The 21,694-nt window shown below is 42.5% G+C and overlaps 1 protein-coding gene across 1 annotated transcript in view; it reads right to left on the bottom strand.

Annotated features, from left to right (window-relative positions):
* LOC126278535 (prostaglandin reductase 1-like) overlaps window positions 1-16,524 on the bottom strand; it is a 28,909-nt gene extending 12,385 nt beyond the window's left edge. The window contains exons 1-2 of the mRNA XM_049978710.1: window positions 16,314-16,524; window positions 12,303-12,662 (exon numbers count right to left, since the gene is read on the bottom strand). Coding sequence (XP_049834667.1) covers window positions 12,303-12,662; window positions 16,314-16,514 — 561 coding nt within the window. The 5' untranslated portion in view covers window positions 16,515-16,524. The remainder of the gene's footprint in view (window positions 1-12,302; window positions 12,663-16,313) is intronic.
* Window positions 16,525-21,694: the final 5,170 nt, after the last annotated feature.

Raw genomic sequence — 21,694 nt, 5'->3', positions numbered from 1 at the left:
GCAATTGCCCTGGGTCGGTGCGTCCATTCTCTTTGGCATGGGCGCTTAGCTGTCAATTCGAAAGTTTATCGGGGTTTGGTGGTTTTACCTTCACCTCTTGTATCTGCATTCGCTTTTCTTGTTCATCTTGTTGATAGTGGTTTCTTTGTTGATAATTTGTCGGTCTATTGGTTCTCCAGTACCCATTCCGGTTGTCATTATTCCCTCTGTAATAGTTGTTGCCGTTCGTTCCTGGGTGAATTATAGTTATTGTCATATTCTCTTCTACATCCATAACCGGTTGTTTGTTGAAATCTATTGTCGTTTCTTGGTGCGAAGTTATCACGTGGTTCGTAATTATTGTTTCTTCGTACTGTGTCTTGTGGATTCCACTGCTTTTTGCTTTTGTTTTCACGTGCGCTTCGTCTTTTTCTTGCGTCATCTTCCGAAAATATGAACTCTAGTTCCCTTAGAATACCTTTAAATGCTTCGACGTCATTGCCTCCGCGACCTACTGATGATTGCTGGTATTTCAATGGTAGCTTCACCGCGCATGATTTAATCAATTCTCCGTCACTCTGTGGTACATTTAAGCATTGATTTTTCTTTGCCATTAATTCGAAAAATTTCACGGGACTCTTCTCTCCTGAATTTTCAAAATATGGGTTCTGTAATAATTCATACTTCACTCTGTTCTGTGCTTCGCTGGACCAATAGCTTGAGAGAAACTTCTCTCTGAAACCTTCGTACGATCGGAATGTCGCTGCAACATTCTGCATGGTTTCTGCGAGTGTTCCTGTCATGTGTGCACATATAAAGTCTAATTTATGTGCTAGCGTCCAGTGTTCTGGTAATCTTTCTCGGAATTGACCAATAAAAGTTCGTGGATGTGATGAGTCTCCTTCTCGAAAGTGCTGAAATTTTCTGACTGTGAGGAAATGATCGTTGTCTTACTTCGTCATAGTTCCATATGAAATTCGCGATTCTTCGCCACTTTTGTTTCTGATCATTTCTCCCGCCGTTCTTTCCGGTTGTGGTAGATCCATTGGATATTGTCCACCGTAACTTTCGCTTACCCTTGCGTAGTATCGTTGGAGTGGTACACAATAATTTTCTTCCATCGGTTGTGAACGTGTAGCTGAATGCATTGCACTATACTCTTCGCGACCTGGCTTTCCATTGTCACGTATGCTACTTTCCGCCTGTGATTGGAATCGTAAATGCGTAATATCTTCGTTAATTGCTTGTTTTTCCGGTGCGGTTACAGATACGGAAGTATTTGCAGACTCTGTGCTTGTTCGATCCTGTTCACTACGCTCTTCAATAGTTTGCAACAACTCTGTTCGCAATTTCTGAAATTGTCGCTTCGTTTGTGCTTCTATTTTGACTATGCGGTTATCATATCTTTTCAGCGCTGCTTTTGTGATACGTTTGTGTAACACACTGTTTTCAACAATTTCACGCGCTGTACCTGCTGCTTGTCTAGTAATTACGTTTATTTGTTTCTTTAGTTTCTTGACTTCTCCCTGGGTGTTGTTACATAGTGTTTTGATCTCGTCCTGAGTGTCATTACGCAATGTTTATACGTCCGCTTGTACCTTGTCAATGTCTGTTCTCAATTGATTGTAACCTGTTATTAAGTTTCCTATCACTTCTCGAGACTCGTTTGCCTCGTCTTCAGTATGAGTTAGGTGTAACTGATTTTTTTTGTTTTGTTCTTTAATCGGACGCATTTGTCTCGTGGTTTCTCCATTTTGTTTCGTCATTTCTGCATTCTGAATTTTAATTTGATTCGCAATTTCTTTACTTTGCCTTCTCATGGTTTCCGTCATTAATTGTAATAATTGTGCCAGATTGGTGGGTCCTATTGCGTTTTCTTCCGATGTTCTACGCTCTGTGTTTTCGCCCAAGTGTTGGTTCGCAACCGATTGCATTGAACTGTGCTGTGACACGTCTCCGCTCGCATTCCTTGTACTCTGTGGTGAGGGAGCTCTGATTACTTGTACTATGGGTTCTACGTATTCAAGACGCAAGTTAGAATCTTCATCGACTGTCTCTCTACTTTCCTGCTCCTCTGTCGTATGCTGACCTAGGTTTTCTGTGCCTTGGCGTACATTGTCCTCGTTATGGTGCGTTATCTGTCCTATTTCTCGCGATACTGCGTCGTCTGTTGTACTGTCCTCTATCCTCTGTCCATTTATATGCTGGGTCTCTACCTCAATTCGGTCAAGGTCTCGATCTGCCATTGCTAATCTTTCCGAATCCCTTATTATTTGTTTTAAAAGCAATTCACGCGCCCTAATTCGCGTCAACATGCGCTCATACGATCTCATGCGTTTCATAAACTTTTTGTTCACACGACTTGGCAAACAATTCACTTACTTGTTGGGTCAGAACTAACTTGTCAACGATGTATCCGCCACCCGTGCGCTTGCATTGCAAACTTAATTCTAACAATATTAAAATTCGTAACTTAATTATGCTATTCTTTCTGCTAGACTATCTCCTATTTTTAGAATACTTTCTTACTAACATTTTTCAGACCTAGTAAGGCATGTGGTCGACCTTCAATCATGGTATTTTACCATCCTGGCAATGTCGCCATTTTCTAAACATTCATGGTGGTGTGTGTTTGTTCCATATCGTGTCTCCCTACCACTTTCGCGCAACGACACTCTGAGCGTGTTTTTTAGGGAATTGACTAGTTAGAACCTGGGACCTGTTGCTGGTAAGGAGACGCCAGACCACACATGACATGTAGAATTCAGAAGAGTTCAGTGAGACTAGCGATGATATAACCAAATACTAAATGATCTCAGCGTCAGCTCCACTGCACTCCCTGTAAAAGATTCTTAATACTAACTAAATTTAGTGGAAAGGGTTCAAGGCTCTCCTACTCTTTAGTTAGCTTGTAAAATAAGGTCGAAAATGCAGTTAAGTTTACCACTGGAAATTTTATTCCACTCACAAAACATTGTTTATAAATTGCACTATTGATAAAAGGAAGTGTTTTAATAAAGGCTGGTAAAAACCAACTGCGTTCACCAAAAATGTGAACTAATATTCTCTGAATGGGTTTCCAAGTTCTACAATGGATCGAAGGATGACCTATGCCATATCACGTCTATAATCTAGGTTTAAATTAAGTTTCACAAAAGAGAAAAACTATCAAAATGGTCTACAGCGACCTTCAATTATCTCTAATTACTTATCTAACTTGTCGTAAATTACAGTGGATGATGTGGCTTCTCAATAACTATATAACAGAAAAATCATCGCGTTTCAGATTTTTACTTCAAGTGGCAAATGTGAACATCATGAGCTTTAATTGACGATCGACACTAGTGTTACGCAAAAAGGAGGTGTAACAGATGAGACTTCTGCAGTTCTGAGTGAAGCCTTATGCGCTCAAAAATGCGGCATCGTGTGCGTTCATTACCTTGTCGGTGTTCAGGCGGCATCAGGGCGGCGGCCGGCGCAGCAGCCATCCAGCTCGCCGTCTCGGAACTAACTCTCTCCTAACTTCTCCTTACTACAATTTACCGAAGTTGGTGTAAAATAACTATCTGGCTGTGTTTTCATCTGACCAGTCAGGGTCTCAATGTTAACCTTAAGCTCCGCCTACAAAAATTCTGTTTATCCAATGAGAAACGTTATAGTTTTCGTGGTGGGGGAATGTTTTTAAAGTTTGCAACGTAACAGAGACGCGAAAAAGTCTCACGCTAAAACCTGCAGCTGGTGTGATCCTTTTATTTATTTATTTATGCATTTATTTTACCTGGCAAGATTAGGGCCTTCAGGCCCTCTCTTACACCTAACCAGGCCTACTCAGATTGAACGAGTTACAGTTTCTACATAACATTAAGGAAATATAGCCTATTATGCAGTATTGATGTTAAAGAAAAAAATAGATATTATAACAGTAGTACAATGATAATTATAACAATAAAAATAATTATAACAATCAAGAATAATAATAATAATAATGACTATGTATATGAAAGTAAACATACTTTTCTTTTCTGAATGTCAGTCCCATTGTTAGTTGGGAATTTTCTCGTTATGTTCTTGCAGCTTGTGAGTTATTCTCATCGAGCAGAGACATAAGACGATAGAATGGGATGAAAGAGATATATAAGAGGTAGATAGGTTAGAGGAATAGAAATAGAACGGTAAAATTCGAAGCTGTGATGGAGAGGAGAAAGAAAGAGATGGGAGGGGCACAACAATGGTGGCTATACGGTCCCTAATATGTAAGTCTTGTGTTCCCTCTTGAATGTTGAGTAGTTCTGGATAAGACGAAGATCACAGGGGAGCGCGTTCCACAGTCGTATGACTGAGATGGAGAATGACACGGAAAAAGATTTTGTGTTATGTAAAGGTACAGCCAAGATGATAGACGTATCCGATCTGGTGTTGCGATTGTGGAATGATGATAGGTGTTTAATGTGAGAAGATAAGTATTGGGGGCACCAGTGGCTAAGAAATCGATGAAGTAACCACATCGTGAGGAGATCGGGTGCCTTATGTGGGCGTATCCAACCTAGCTAGGAGTATGAAGGACTGATAAGATCATACAACCGAATATTGCACACGTATTTAACGCAAGCATTCATCACTAGCTCGAGGCATCTAGAATTTTCACTATTTGTGCCGTGTTGAACTACATCGCAGTAGTAAAGATTAGGCAAGACTAGTGTTTGGACTAATTTTTGTTTAACATGGTTGGAAATATTTTTGTAAATTTTTGAATTGCATGTAGGGAGGAGATCGATTTCCAGCAAGCTGTGACTGTTTGTTCTTCCCAGTTTAGGTGTTCATCCAAGATTATTCCAAGGTCTTTTACTGTTTTTCGGTATGGTAATTGGGTACCATTGAGGAGTATTTTACGGACTGTTTCGCGAAAGTACCGGCTGATTAACTTTGGATGAGATATAAGTATGACCTGGGATTTCTTGGGGTTTAGTTTCAGACCTAGGTTCTGTGCCCATCGGGAAACAGAGCAAAGATCTGCGTTCATACTCGCTACTGCGCCAGCAATGTTTTTGGGGCTTGCACTTATGTACAGTTGGATGTCGTCGGTATAAAGATGGTAGTTGCAGGAGTGAATCACTGAAGAAATATCATTAATGTACAGTGAGAAGAGTAGTGGACCAAGGACGGAGCCTTGGGGAACTCCAGAGCTCACGCTTTTCCATGATGACTTTTCCGACCCACAAATGACTTGTTGACTTCTGTTTTTGAGGTAGCTGTCGAACCAGTGTATTGCGCTGTTTGAGAAATTCAGCTGTTTCGTTTTAATTAGTAATATATCGAAGTCAACTGTGTTAAAAGCCTTGCTAAAGTCAAGCAGTGTTAGGATGGTAGCTTCACGTCTGTCCATAGCATGTTTAATGTCATCAGTTACTTTGATTAATGCGGTTGCTGTCCTATGGTGCTTTCGGAAGCCTGACTGATATTCGTCATGGATGTTATGAGTTTTGAGGCAATCCGTCAGCTGTTCATGGACAATGTACTCTAGTGCTTTATAAATTGCATGTACTATGCTGATCGGCCTGTAGTCACCTGGCGACTTAGGGTTATCAGTCTTGGGTATAGGCTGAATTAAACTTTGCTTCCACTCAGTAGGATATGTACTACTGACAAGAGACTGGTTGAAGATGTCTGTGATAACTGGAATAACAGTGTCTACAACGATCTTAATCATGCCAATGCTCACTTCATCATTTCCTACTGCCTCGGAAGAGATTCTCATAATTGCCTTGTGTACTGTGCCTGTAGCGACATGTTTTAGGAAAAACTTGTCTCTCGAGAGGTTGATATCTTGGGGCTGGTAATTTGTCGCTGCGTGGCAGTTTACAGCTGTTGAGAAGAAATCGTTTAATTCTTCTGCAGACGCTTGATAAACAGCGTCAGATCTTCGCTTCCCTATGCCGAAACAGCGCAGCTTTTTCCACAGTGCAGCAGGTTTTGATATGCCGCATACGACAGAGCGGGCATGTCTGATTTTGACATTCCTCACGCTTTGCTTGGTTCTGTTTCGGAGTTTCCTATAAGCTTCGTACGCCTCGGGAGTTGGGTTACGCTTGAAGGCCCTATGCGCAGCATCACGTTTATTCATTAACTGGCGTAATGCAGTGGTGAGCCACGGAGCGGGAGCTCTCTTTACCTTGACAGTGCGTTGGGGAGCATGTTTATCATACAGTGCAATAATTTTGCGACATAATTGCCGAATTTTTCCGTCTAAAGTCGGTTCATTGCTTATATCATGCCAAGGGATGTCTGAGCAATCCTTTTGAAGAGCGTCATGGTTAACATTTTTTAAGTTTCTGTAGGTTACCAGGTGACATTTTTCTTTGGTAGTATGCATTGAGTAATTTAAGAATATCATGTCATGAGCGGAGAGTCCCGGAGCGGATGTCTGATTGGCGCGGATTATTTTAGCGTTATCTTAAGATCTATACTGCTCTTCTGGAGGGCTGTATCTTTTAACATGGGCTGGGGGGTGGTCCTAATGTAACAGACACGTGAAAAGGCTCACGCTAAAACTTGTGGGTGGTAGTGGCCCTTTTTGTGTTACCGTAAAATCTATACTGTTTTTCTGGAGGGCTCTAGCTTTTAACAAGGGCTGGGGGGTGGTCCTTGACGTAACAGAGACGCGAAAAAGTCTCACGCTAAAACGTGCGGGTTGTGTGGCCCTAGTGGTTAGCTGGCGACGTGGGTGTCCAGTCTGTCCCTTGAAAGTAGTCACGGCCCTATCATACTTGCTTGGGGTACTCCGGAAATTATCTTTATATCCATCGATTTTGTTCCGCTAAGAGCGTTGTGTTGAGCCCTGTTTTACGGAGGTGTTCAATCCAGTATAAAATGTAGTCCAATACTTGGGAAGCTCGTATTTTTTCCACTAAGCTGCAGTGTGGGACGGTGTCGAATGCCTTCCTGAGCGCCGTGGCCTATTGCCTTAGATCTCGTGGAAGAATAGAGGAAGCAGAGTTTCGCGAGATATCTATTTGCGGAATCCATGTTGATTTTTAAAGAGAAGATTCTCGTTCTCGAAAAAAGTAATAATTTTTCAATATACAATGTATTCCATAATTCTACAGCACATTGACGTGAATGACGTAGGCCTATAATTATTCACATGTGTTCGACCTTTCTTGAAAACTTTGTACCCCAGTCACTAGGCACCCTTCGTTGCTCCAGTGATCTAAGTGAAACAGCTCCTACAAGGTGTTCTTCTGCGTAATCTTCCTAAAGTCTTGTAGGTATCTCATCTGGTCCTAATGCCTTTGCACTACCAAACGACTGTAGTTTCTTTCCCATTCCGCGATCAGTTTTCTCAGTATTTTTCATTTAGACGTTCGAACGATAATTGAAAGGAGAGACCATGTTGCAATCTTCCACGGTGAAAGATCCGAAAAGTCCTAATTCAGTATGTCGTCTTTTTCTCTTCTGTCTTCTTTTTCGGTGCCAGAAAGGTCAATGAGTGAATGCAAAGAGGATTTCGAACCTCTTACCGATATCACGTAAGACCAAACCCTAGAGTTTTTATTCATATCGATTGACCAAATGTTTCTTTCAAAGTCATTGAACGCTTCGCTCATAGCTCCCCTTACGCTCATTTTCGCTTCGTTCTGCTTAATTTTACCAGTTATGTTTTGACTTCTTTTGAATCTGGGATGAATATCTTCTTGTTCACGCAGCAGTTTTCTAAAACCGCTATGAAACCACGGTAGGTCTTTCCCATCCCTTACGACATTGCTCGGAACACACTTGTCTAAGGCTTATTGACCGAAGATTTTGAATTTTTCCTATTTGTGCTCTACATCTCCGTCCTCAGCAATGAACATTTGATGCTACCTACTCAGATACTTAGCAATTTGTATCCTGTCACTCTCGCTAAGCAAAAATATTTTCCTTTTTTCTTAGCATTCCTTGTAAAATTCGTGGTCAGTTTCTATACCAGGTTTATGATTACTGACACATTCGTCTACCTTAACCGATTCGATATGTTCAGTTTCAGGTTTGTTTATTGCTAGGACGTCTTAGACGTTCACGAGTTGGCTCTCTTATTATCTGATAATTTTCGGACAAGACATTCAGAATAATGTCACACGAATCCCCATCTCTGGCACCAGTTTTGATAGCACGACTTTCCCTTTCAGTACCTGGCGAAAGAAATTCATCCCCTATTACAACGGAATGATCAGGAAAATTACTAACGACATTCTAGAAATTCTGTCTGAACCACTCTATCACTACAGCTCCTGACCCAGGTGGTCTATAAAAGCATTAGATTACCATTTCTGACCGACCACTGATGCTAAACTTCACCATGATCAATTTTCATTCCGTGATAACGTCACTAGATATTCTAGAATTACACTCCTGGAAATTGAAATAAGAACACCGTGAATTCATTGTCCCAGGAAGGGAAAACTTTATTGACACATTCCTGGGGTCAGATACATCACATGATCACACTGACAGAACCACAGGCACATAGACACAGGCAACAGAGCATGCACAATGTCGGCACTAGTACAGTGTATATCCACCTTTCGCAGCAATGCAGGCTGCTATTCTCCCATGGAGACGATCGTAGAGATGCTGGATGTAGTCCTGTGGAACGGCTTGCCATGCCATTTCCACCTGGCGCCTCAGTTGGACCAGCGTTCGTGCTGGACGTGCAGACCGCGTGAGACGACGCTTCATCCAGTCCAAAACATGCTCAATGGGGGACAGATCCGGAGATCTTGCTGGCCAGGGTAGTTGACTTACACCTTCTAGAGCACGTTGGGTGGCACAGGATACATGCGGACGTGCATTGTCCTGTTGGAACAGCAAGTTCCCTTGCCGGTCTAGGAATGTTAGAACGATGGGTTCGATGACGGTTTGGATGTACCGTGCACTATTCAGTGTCCCCTCGACGATCACCAGAGGTGTACGGCCAGTGTAGGAGATCGCTCCCCACACCATGATGCCGGGTGTTGGCCCTGTGTGCCTCGGTTGTATGCAGTCCTGATTGTGGCGCTCACCTGCACGGCGCCAAACACGCATACGACCATCATTGGCACCAAGGCAGAAGCGACTCTCATCGCTGAAGACGACACGTCTCCATTCGTCCCTCCATTCACGTCTGTCGCGACACCACTGGAGGCGGGCTGCACGATGTTGTGGCGTGAGCGGAAGACGGCCTAACGGTGTGCGGGACCGTAGCCCAGCTTCATGGAGACGGTTGCGAATGGTCCTCGCCGATACCCCAGGAGCAACAGTGTCCTTAATTTGCTGGGAAGTGGCGGTGCGGTCCCCTACGGCACTGCGTAGGATCCTACGGTCTTGGCGTGCATCCGTGCGTCGCTGCGGTCCGGTGCCAGGTCGACGGGCACGTGCACCTACCGCCGATCACCGGCGACAACATCGATGTACTGTGGAGACCTCACGCCCCACTTGTTGAGCAATTCGGCGGTACGTCCACCCGGCCTTCCGCATGCCCACTATACGCCCTCGCTCAAAGTCCGTCAACTGCACATACGGTTCACGTCCACGCTGTCGCGGCATGCTACCAGTGTTAAAGACTGCGATGGAGCTCCGTATGCCACGGCAAACTGGCTGACACTGACGGCGGCGGTGCACAAATGCTGCGCAGCTAGCGCCATTCGACGGCCAACAACGCGGTTCTGGTGTGTCCGCTGTGCCGTGCGTGTGATCATTGCTTGTACAGCCGTCTCGCAGTGTCCGGAGCAAGTATGGTGGGTCTGACACACCGGTGTCAATGTGTTCTTTTTTCCATTTCCAGGAGTGTATTTACTGAAATAAAAACGCTGCCAACTATCCTTACCATTAATTACAATTTGAACTTAGGATTTCGTGGTACTGACTTCCGATTTCAATGAACTTCCTGTTACTAGTACTATCTGGACAGTATAATCTTCAATAAGCGATACTTAAAGCCTTTCTTTGGGTGCTCCTGAAGTTTACGAATGTCAAATAGAGTGAGTCAGGAGGAAAGATACATGCTTTGAGGATTGATAGTATTAGTGATTCTGAACAAAGACTTCAGATGGACATAATCCATATTCCGAATGGTATCCTAGGTTGAAGACATTTAGTTTCACTTCTGTACGGTTTTCTTGAAAACAATACCCTTGAGCGAAAACGTGTAACAGTACAAAGTTAAACTACATTAAATTTCCTTCAAAAAAGATCCTATTCACTTTTTCTCTAGGACTAATAACGCGAGGATACTGAAAATTTCGCAGGCCAATTTGAAATAGTTTCCCGACTTGACAGACCACATGTGTTCCCAATCAAACTGTTCGTCTCAATTGTCTTTGCACTACTATGGTACGGTGGAAACAGTGACAGTCTTCGAATAATACAGAAAAGAAATAACAATATGCATTAAATGTGTTCATCATTGGAAACCATTCGGAATAGAGCATATGTCCTTATGAAGTATTTTGTTCAGAATCACTAATATTATCATCCCTCAAAGCTTGTGCCCTGCCTCCTGACTCAACATGTGTTAACCCTTTCCATATCCGATCTGGAAGGACGAGTATTCACTGAGATCATCGTGACTGATGTAACTTTGATTTTAGTTGGCACTTTTGCCTCTGATCCCAAGCAGTGTTTCTCTAAACTTAAAAAAAAAAAAAACATGTGCAGGCCGCATGTATTTCGCTACCCTAGTAGCCGCATCCCGCGTGTACTGTATGACTGACCTATTATGGGGAAGCTTATACCTCTCCACCTGATGGCGTAGGTCGGGAAATTCGCATCCGTTACCGTCACAGACACCCACTAGTTTAGATCTTATACTCTGGTGAATCTCCAACTGGTAACAAGAGACCTTATATCCAAGAGAAGGCCATGTGATCGTCCAGCGACTTCTGAAAGAGCTCTAGAACATCACGCAAGTGATATATCAGCAACTTGAGCACGAGGGTGTTGCTGCACAACGCTGCCATACGCCCACACCTGCTGCTGGATTAATGTTCTACCTTCCAGCGTACTAAGGTAACTTTCGTGTATATTTTGGGCCAGGAAAGAGACAATAGTACAGTACCATCGAGAGCATCTGGAAGAACAACAACTAGGACTGCTACGGCACCACATGGCCACACCTGCTGCTGGGATAATATTACACTGTCCAGCATACTAATGTATATTTTGGGTCAGAAAAAAGCCAATAATATAGTACCATCGAGAACATCTGGAAGAACAACAACCAGGAGTGTAACGGCATCATATGGTCACACCCTCTGCTGAAGTAATAGTCTACCATCCAGCATACTAACGTAACTTTTGTGTATGTTTTGGATCAAAGAAAGCGAATAGTATACTACCATCGAGAACATCTTCAAGAACAGTTAGCAGGATTGCAACGTCACCACATGGCCAACCTGCTGCTTGTGTAATATTCTATCGTCCAGCTTTCTAATGTAACTTTTGTTTATGTTTCGGATCAGAAAAAAGCCAATAGTACAGTACCATCGAGAACATCGTCAAGAACAACTGCTAGGGCTGCAACGTCACTATGTGGCCACACCTGCTACTGGAGGAGTATTCCTCTCCCCAGCATACTAATGTACCTTTTGTGTGTGTTCTGGGCCATAAAAAAGCCAATAGTATGGTACCATCGAGTACACCTGCGAGAACAACAACCAGGACTGCAACGCCACCACACGGCCACACCTGCTGCTGGAATAATCTATCTTCCAAGATGTTAATGCAAACCCTGTGCAACTTAGTTTCATAAAAAAGCAACTAGTGTAGCATCACCAAGAACGCCCTGAAAAACAAGCAATAGGACTACCAATCATAATTGGAGGAAGCCAAGCTGAGAATATTCCAGAATCAGCCCAACATTCCTCAATAGTCACCAGGTGAGAGAAACTTGAACCACATTAGCAGCACGAATAATCTAGAATCACATAACAATAAGATAATTTAAACGTCATCTGTATTTCTTCTTATTTTCCTTTTTTTTCCCCTCCTTCTTCTTCTCGTTTCCTAAATGTTTGCATACAGAGTATCTAAGGCCAGGCTCGGTTAATATTCAGGTATTCTTCTAGTTGAATGGGGGTAATCGCTCGAAAACTACGTCCAGGCTGGTTGGCTCACTGGACCTCGTCGTTAATGCATTACGTATCTTCCATTTTGGACCAGCTCGTCTCCCTGTGTCTCCAATGCGCCACTTTAACTCGCTTGGCTACCCAGACAGTTGCGAACGCTACCTCTGTTTCAGGATGGGAAATATTACCCTCGCTCCTTAACACCTGTATATACATACAATTGAAGAGCTAACCAACACATACCTTGGCGTCAGATCCGGCGAAGCCGATGACAGTACAGCCCTTGATGCGCGCTATCTGGCCCACTACGCTGCCGACAGCCCCGGCAGCGCCAGTCACTGCGACCACTTCTCCTGGCTTGGGTTTGCAGATGTCCAGCAGCGGGAAGTAGGCGCTGTTGCCTGGCATGCCTAGGACTCCCAGGGACAGCGACAGGGGCAGGTCCCCCAGGTGTGGCACCAACCTGGGCGGTGTTACGTACAGGGGGGGCTCTGTTCTGCCGGAGCCCACATCGGCCACCGTGCGGTCGCGCCATCCCCAGTACGCCACGACGTGTCGCCCCACTGGAAAGCCGGGAGCACGGCTCTCCACGATCCGCGCCACCTGTGGGTAGGCCTCTGCATTACACCATCACACTGCTTCGCCAACACAAGACAGTTGTACAAATAACAAGGTGCTTCGATCTTCCTGGAAATACGTCAGTAAATCTCTCCATGATACTCAGCACCTTTGCTGCAACATCTGGCAGTGTAATACTCTTACCATTTACAAACACTCTTGTTCTCGATAAATGAACCTGTGTCAGAATATGCCACAGTAAGGCCTACAATTCTAGATAGTTCATTACAGATAAGAGAAATGTCATCTACAGAGACTGCCTCATTGTGGAATCCCCTCCCACTTACACCACTACCACATAGTAGCAGTAATATACAGTTAAATCACCCCCAAATACTTGAAACATCCCCTTAGAAAAATTTATGAATGACTGTGCTGGTAAACCTCTTATGTTATTTGATTTCCAACAGCTGAGCAGAACTGAACGTACTCACACATTTCTCCCTTTACTTATTCTGATCAACACTAAACTGACACAATATTTTTAGCGCAACAAAATGTGACTTTCAATAATTCCTACAAAAGAATGGACCTGACTAACAGTAACCTATACCTTTCATGAATCACTTACCTCACAAAAATCTCCGTTACTCGAACTCCTACAATACAGCGAGCGCCAATACTGCCAGCTAAATAAAAGATTCTAACTACTGAAGGCACTAACAACTGATGGGCATAGTTAGCAGATGAAAGATTTTGATAGAGGACAAACAATGCATTTACCTTAATAGTTCATGACATCCAGTGCTCTGATGGAGCAGATCATCCGCTCTCAAAATTCCACCATCTCTCCCTCCATATCCACCACTGCTGGCTGCTCATCTGCAACTGCGCAACGCTACATGCTGTTCACATCCAACTGCCCAACACTACAGTGGCAAATATTCCAACAATGCAAACCAGCCACAGACTGCACACTGCACATTCAGTGATTTTCATACAGAGCGCTACGTGACGTGACCAACATAAAAACCTAAACAGCCCACTTACATACTCACTACCTCCACATGTCCGGATGCTATACTAATGCATCCAAATAATTCTTCCTGTCTCACTGCTACAGCTGATGACAAAATACTACGCCCTACTATCCCATTATTGAAAAAGATTCAAGACTGGATTCATAAAAAATAGAAAAAGTTAATATGGTTGTTTTGTGCCTCAGTTGACATGTATTGCCACCCAAAGAACGGTCGTACAACCATGTGAAATAGTGAGAAAGGTACTTCTTTGGGATGTTGCTCACCTCGCTCGACACATTGGGTTGAATGTCGATTACATCAAAGCATTGGACCTTAGTGTGAAATTATGTACTTTGTCGTTTTGTCCCTATAATAAGAGCTGATGTTAAGTCGGAGCGGTTGTGGCTCTAGCCTACAGATATAACTCTCGTGACTCCAATTTTCTAACCTGTAAGAGTACTTATTTTTTATCGTGTCGGCACCAAAATTTGAACCAGTTAGCAGTAGTATATGATATATTTTATTCACTTTCTGAACTAAGTGGTTGGATAACGACAAGTGCCTTAGTTATTAATTATCTAATCAATTGTTTATCTACACTGAAAGTATCAAACACACACACACACACACACACACACACACACACACACACACACACACATATGCACACTCACACACACACTCAGCAGAAAACATTAATCTGACGTACATTATGTGTTCACAACGGCAAAACATATTATAGAACTGCCAACAAATTTCTAAATATTGGTAGGGAGTATAATGCTCTTGTTAACGTACATTCTGATGCTTACTGCCACGATTGTTGGGCCGTACCATACTATGTGAAAAGCTCACGTTATTATGCATTAGCTGTGAACGAAGTAACAGTAAATGAAATGTTTATGTAAATCTCAAACTACCTCACTTGTTGTTTGATGATTTGCTAATAATCATAAAATCTCGGGTGTGATACGACAATTTCTGATAGTGTAATCAGCCGTACATACACTGATAAGCCAGAACGTTATGACCACTTCTCAGTGCGACGCTGCATGCTGCCTGGTGGCATTGAGGACACTTGACGCGGTAACAACAGTATGTAAGCGGTGCAGGCGCAGACTAATGATCACCCCAGCGAAGATATGGAGTGCTAATAGGGAAATCCATTGAGATAAACTACTTTGACAAAGGACAGATTATTATTAAGCAGAGCCTGTGAACTAATACACGAAAATTGCGAAGTTGGTCGAAGCTAACGTGCTACCAGCCGTGAGAAGCTACGGAAAGAGGTAGAAGGATAGTGAAACTACCACTAGGAGCTAAATGCTTGGACGTCCCCGACTCTTCACAGGACGTGGGGTTCGGAGGCTTGTCTGCTATGTAAAGTAATATACATGGTAATGTGTGACATCTCTTCCAAAGAGCACAGCGCTGGTGCATCCACAAGTGTTTCGGGACACACCGTTCATCGCACATTGTAGAGCATGGAGCTTCACAGCAGACCACCCCCATGTGTTCACATTTTGACCCAACGATATTGGAGTTGCGATTGGGGTGGGCATGGGACTATCGAGATTCGTCCGTCACGCGTTGGGTCTTCGGGTGAATCACATCTTTGCTACACTAGGTCGATAGTCGTCTCTGTGAACGGCTTCATCGAGTTGAGCGGTTGCTCAAAACGAGCAGCCCGCCACGGACGCAGGCTGGTGAGAGCAGTATTATGCACGGGTGACATTCTCCTGCTCTCACATAGGGCCTGTGGTAGTAATCGAAGGCAAACTGACGGCTGCCGACCAACTGCATAATTGTCCACGTCTCGACGCCAGAATCGTGCTACTGTGCTTTGCGGAGCATTATAGTGAGGTCTCGCCTGATGTAAATGCTACGGAACTCAGCTGCGTCACTATCAGGCGCCATCACCGTGTACGCAAATGAGTGGCTTGTTATTTATGCGAATTACATAACCTGTGCGTAGACATCTAATGCGACATATCTCCACAAACCCAACAATAAACGGTGGGATCACCGATATGCACCGGCCGCGATGGCCGAGCGGTTCGGCGCGAAGTCCGGAACCGCACGACTGCTACGGTCGCAGATTCGAATCCTGCCTTGGTCATGGATGTGTGTGATGTCCTTAGGTTAGTAAGGTTAAAGTACTTCTACGTTCTACGGGACTGATGACCTCAGATGTTAAGTCCCATAGTGCAGAATCAGTGATTTTTTCCCCAAACCGACAAAACAAACTGCTAATCAGGTGGTCATAATATTTTGGTTCATCAGCGCATAGTTGTAAAAGAAAAACAGACCGCTCCAGATTGTGTCCAAATCAGTTCTCAATAAACCAGTCTCCCATGCCTTTCTTGTCACACTCAGTCTAAACAGAGATTGAAATTATTTCGAAATGCAATCGCCATGTAGCAGGTGAACGACTGCTATCACTGGTTTGGGAAGGCTTAATGGCGTCAGAAAGTTAAAATAACATTTAACTCACAATGGCGTGTCAAAAAATGACGTCGCTGGAGAGCGACGAGTGAAAGTTTGCATTTTGCTCACGAAACGTCGGTGACGTCACTGGAATGGTGCCAGTGGCGCTGCGTGTGGATGCCCCCTTCAAGGTACAGAGTAACCGTCTGTATCAGATTATAAACGAGGGAAGTGAGAGGTACTTTACCTGAGCGCCGTAGAAGGTGTCTCCCACTTTGTGCATAACCGTGTAACCCTTCTGGAAGGGGTCGACACTAAAGTAGACTGCCTCGCCTAAAATCTGTCCTTCCTTGACGGGCGGCAGATCCTCCTCCTCGATGCGGAAGTCCTCGGTTCGAGGCGGCCCTTGGAAGTGTCGGACGAGAACGATTTTGCGTGCCTTCACCATGGTGGCTGCTGCTGTTCTGCAGACCTGTGAGCAACCTCGGCTTTTAATACGATCACCGAGGCCTTATCGAGTTGGTATCGGTATCTCTGCGATTTACGTCAACGTTATATTTAAATTCTCTGGACCCTTACCGCGCTGTTATCGGCGTATCTTTGGTATGCGCTAGCGTAATTTTCCTGCGGTACGTCGGACAAAGTAGTACTGATTACGTGTGGTATAGAGGTACAGCGTCATATGCCGTGGTAACAGTAGGGTATGTTGTGCCACACTGGACTCTTATCTAGCTGTTATCGGGATGTCTATGGTTCTCCGGTTCATTGTAGCAAAGTAGTAATGTTTACGTCCGGTATGTTGTGAAATTTATTGAAAGACAAGTTCTTATTAAGAGCAGACATTCATACTCAAGCTATCCTGCTGACTGATAAGCGTTTGCCGAAGAAGAATGTGATATTTACCCTTCATATTTTCATTTGATTTAGCTCACTTTTGGTATTAATTTTTGACCTCTCTCCTGCTTCCTTACCTGATACGATCTCCATCGCAAGGCGTAAGGTCAGCACCAAAAGTGCAAGAACGAACACAGAACGAGATTTAACAGTTCATAAGGCGGAAGTTGAAGAATTTTAGTTCTTGCAATGAGCAGTTAAAAAATTTGCTTGTGCTGCGACAAGTGCTCAAACTAAAAAACCTGCCACAAAGCATTGGAAGCACCCCAGATGAAAATGCGTAAGGTTTCAGTTTTCTCAACAGCGATAATTCTGAGGAAGAACCTATGAGTAGACTTACATGATCATTTTGATATGATTGACATAGTGGATGATCAGTCATGGAAATATTTGCGATCTTTTGTGGGAAACAATTGCTGAGGTATGCCTCCTAGTTGAGCAGCGTTTCGACTCCTGCTGAGAGAAACTTATTTGGTCTTTGTGTATCAATAAATGACTGAAATTCTCGGCCGGCCGAGGTGGCCGAGCGGTTATAGGCGCCACAGTATGGAACCGCGCGACCGCACAGTCGCAGGTTCGAATCCTGCCTCCGGCATGGATGTGTGTGATGTCCTTAGGTTAGGTTTAAGTAGTTCTAAGTTCTAGGGGACTGATGACCTTAGAAGTTAAGTCCCATTGTGCTCAGAGCCATTTTCCAAATTCTCGTTTCTTTAATTATTTGGTTTGATATAAATACGTATCATTTGTACAAGTATATGTATGCTGTATGTACCTATGAACAGTATGAAGGAAATTAATGACCACAGGATTCATGGTGTCCCACTGGGTGCAGTCTTGGATCCCTTGTTGTTTTTAATATATATTAATGTCTTGCCACTCTATATTCAGGAAGATGCAAAGCTGTTTCTTTTTGCTGATGATACAAGTATAGTAATCACAGCCAAAAAAACAAGAATCAACTGAGGAAATTTTAAATAACGTCTTTCAGAAAATTATTAAGTGGTTGTGTGCAAATGGACTCTCACTGAACTTTGAGAAAACACGGCATATACAATTCTGTACAATAAATGGCATAACACCATTGATAAAAATGAACTAAGGACAGAAGTCTGTTGCTAAGGCAGAATCTTCAGAATTTTTGGGTATGTGCACTGATGAGAAGATGAAATGGAAGAAACACACTGATGATCTGCTGAAACGGTTACGTCCAGCTACTTATGATATTAGGGTTATTGGAAATTTTGATGATAAAGATATCAGTAAATTAGCCTACTATACCTATTTTCATTCAGAGCTTTCATATGGCGTCATATTTTAGGGTACTTCATCACTAAGAGAAAAAGTATTCATCAGAATAAAAGCTGGTGCCCACCCATCTCCTGTCAGACATTTATTTAAGGTAGTATTAACAAAATGGTCTTAATCGCGTTTTTTATTTATTTAGTGCCGACTGGTTTCAGCCCATCGCAGGAGCCATCTTCAGGGCGAACGTACTGTGAAATTACAATATATATCTTACACAAAACTAATGACAACCATCTTATAAAAGTGGATTATGTAACTATAATGTTTTACGCAGCTGGTCAACTGCTGGTGGCGTCACGTCTACCAAGGTGTGGCAGGAGACTGTAAGGAATTTACCTTAATCCTGGGTTTATGTAGCAAGCTATGAGCACGTGTGCTTAAGCAACGCCTCCATCGGTGACCAATGGTATACGTCTAGGCTTAAAAATTGAAGTATAAATACAATTTGCGTTCAGATTCCTATTTTAAAAAACATGTTCATTTAGAAAAACACTGTTATATAAATAAAAATAAAAATCATTTGAAAACCTTCCCAATGTCAAACTTATAAATGAACGTTAGTATGTTACATTATCATCATTCGTAATATACTATGGGGGAAGGAAACAATTTTTTGTCTGTATTCTATTTACTTTGTGCTGTAATTATGTAATAGGCGTATTTAAACTGTTTTAGCATGTAATTATCTGAACTGTTTCTTATTTAAATTGTTTTGTTAATTAAATTGCATTGTGTATTATTGAGAAAGAGCGGGAAACCGCGCATAGATACATTTTGAGAAAGAGCGGGAAACAGCGCGCAGTAATACATCTGTAATGGTAGCAGGGATTGTCTGCACCAAAAACCATTGTTGGCGGCGAGTCCGCACTTTTGTAGCATTGAGCGTTGGAAGCGAGCAGTTGCGAGTAAGATGTGAGACGAGGCAGTCGTAGCTAGCGAGACATGAGAGGAGGTCGCTGTAAGCGAGGTATGAATTAACACTTTGAAAGAAGCGGTGTGCTCGCCAGCCACTCGCTATATGTAGCGCAATGCTAGTTTTTAAGAATTTTTGTAAAGAACTATGCCCCTTGTAATTGTTTGTCAAGATCGTTCTCAGAATATAGTTATGTAATTTTGATGGAAAATTAGGTATGTAGCGCAACGCTACTTTTTAAGAATTTTTGTAAAGAACTATACCCCTTGTAATTGTTTGTCAAGATCGTTCTCAGAATATAGTTAACTTCTACCAGATTAAATGCATTAAGAATTTTCTATCCCAAAATCATTCACGTAAATGCTTTACAGAATTTATTGTTATCTTAAAAGAAAAGTCTAAACTGAGCTTCAGCTTTTATCAAATCTAAATTAACTTCAACTTAAAGAATTCCAGTCACAAAGTATTATGAAACTCCACCAGCAGCTTATAATTATGTTAAAGAGAAGTAAGTATATTCATTCCACAGTTTGCTGTAGCAGTCAGATGGCGATCCAGTATAAATAACTAAAGGTCAGTCTTAATAATTTCAGGTAACGACTGAGGGCCACGGCGACAACACATTTTATGTTTCGTCGTAATAATCAGCAGGTAGTCTTGACAGAGCAGCAGTTAAAAGATTTTAAGAGACGCAGCGTTCAGTCAGCAAGCAAACGTTCATCCAATATTAGACGGGAAGGTTTCAGTGCTTATTTATATCCTATTTCTGTTGCTTAGTTGCTTAATAAGTTTAAGTATGCCTTTCTGTAATCGTATATACGGAGACCTCTACTCCAGGCACTATGGACACAGTAGCCATGGTAGCGGCCCAACAAGCTTCATGACTCCAAGTGCAAGGTTAGTGTCCTTCCTAGTGTTTTCCAGTTGTTTTCAGTGAAACTATGTGTTGGTCTTTAAATCCAGTTTACATCAGCAGTACAGACAATGGGGCCTCTGGCGCACTCTTCATAAGCTAAGAGTCATACCATTATATCATCCTAGCCACGTCACACATCTGGTGAGAAGACCAGCGGGATGCTTTGTCAGCAGTCACAGAAACTACGAAGCTTCATCAGCAGACAGGCACAAAGACAGATAGCCAAACACAGACACAGACACACACACATACACATACACATACACACACACACACACACACACACACACACACACACACACACACACACACACACACCACATACACCGCACAGTTTTCTCTGCCACTCACAATCCTACATTTTACTGGCATAAAAACTGAAATATGCCATCATTATATAACCTAAGGCCGCCATCTTGCTCTGTTAGTTCAATGTCTAACCCCTGTTCTCGTACTTCGATCTATATACCTCACTGCTGCCTTGCTACTCTCATAATTTGATTGTTGATCCCAAAATAAGTTACACTGACTGTTCAGTCTCTGACGTTCTGCTCCACCAACTTTGTTCTCCTAGTTTTGTTTCAGTGCCCAATGAGTTTACGCTGTATAAATTGGTGAGCACCTGCCATCTTAGCTTCACAGCTCCAAGTGCTTCAAACGTCTACCGTATTTAGCTAATAATGCCAATTTACAATCCATTATAGGGAATCTGTATGTAGGTTAGATCTGATTATGAACTTGAACAGTTGATGTATCAGCATTATTTAACATCTAGGCTAACGTGCTAAATGGAGCAGTAATATTGTCGGTCTTTTTTTCAAGCTCGCTTCTAGCTAGTCTCAGACTGACTAAAATCAATACCTCATCTGTCATAGTCCACTAGCCGAGGAGAAATGTATGCGGCGATCTGTATCGTCCTCTTTGCTAGATTTTATGTTTTCAATGTAACTACTACGAATAGTATATACGTAAATAGACGTGTGTTGACCTTGCAGATGTTGGAAACGAGTGATGTATTCATTCTGTATTTTAACGTTTTTTTTTCGAAAAAAAAAAACAAAAGTGAATTTCCTACCATTTCCACAGCTAAATTAATTACCTTTTTTTATTTGAAATTATTTGTCGACAGAATTGTTTACTTAATATATACCACACTTTCTCGATACTACATCACTATATAGGAAGAAAAAACTAGTTTACTTTTTATGTTAACGCTGTGGTATGGGAGCAACTTGGGTTATTGCAAATAATGTTGAAGGAACGGTAAGTACAATAAAGGAACTGTTATCACCTGACTTTTTTATAAGTTTTACAGTAATTGTTCACGGCACCAAATATCATTTTATGGAAAAAGAAGGTAATTCATCACGTTCTACAGTAGAAAAATGTAACTGTGGCTTTGCTGACTCTCTAATAGAACTTGTATCCTTTTCTATCTTTGACCTAGTTGAGGCTATATTCCACTAGTGGTTTAATAAACGAACTTTCACCGATTGACTTGTTTTAGTAGTTTTTCAGTAGTGGTTCACCTCACCAAAACAGATTTTATGAGGGAAAGAGATAATGCACCACGTTTGGCACCAAAAAAAAAATTATGTTT

The sequence above is a fragment of the Schistocerca gregaria genome, chromosome 6 (assembly GCF_023897955.1).
Source record: "Schistocerca gregaria isolate iqSchGreg1 chromosome 6, iqSchGreg1.2, whole genome shotgun sequence".
NCBI classification, from domain to species: domain Eukaryota; kingdom Metazoa; phylum Arthropoda; class Insecta; order Orthoptera; family Acrididae; genus Schistocerca; species Schistocerca gregaria.
Note: the sequence above shows the minus strand (reverse complement) of the source record. Positions and strands in the feature narration are given on the sequence as shown.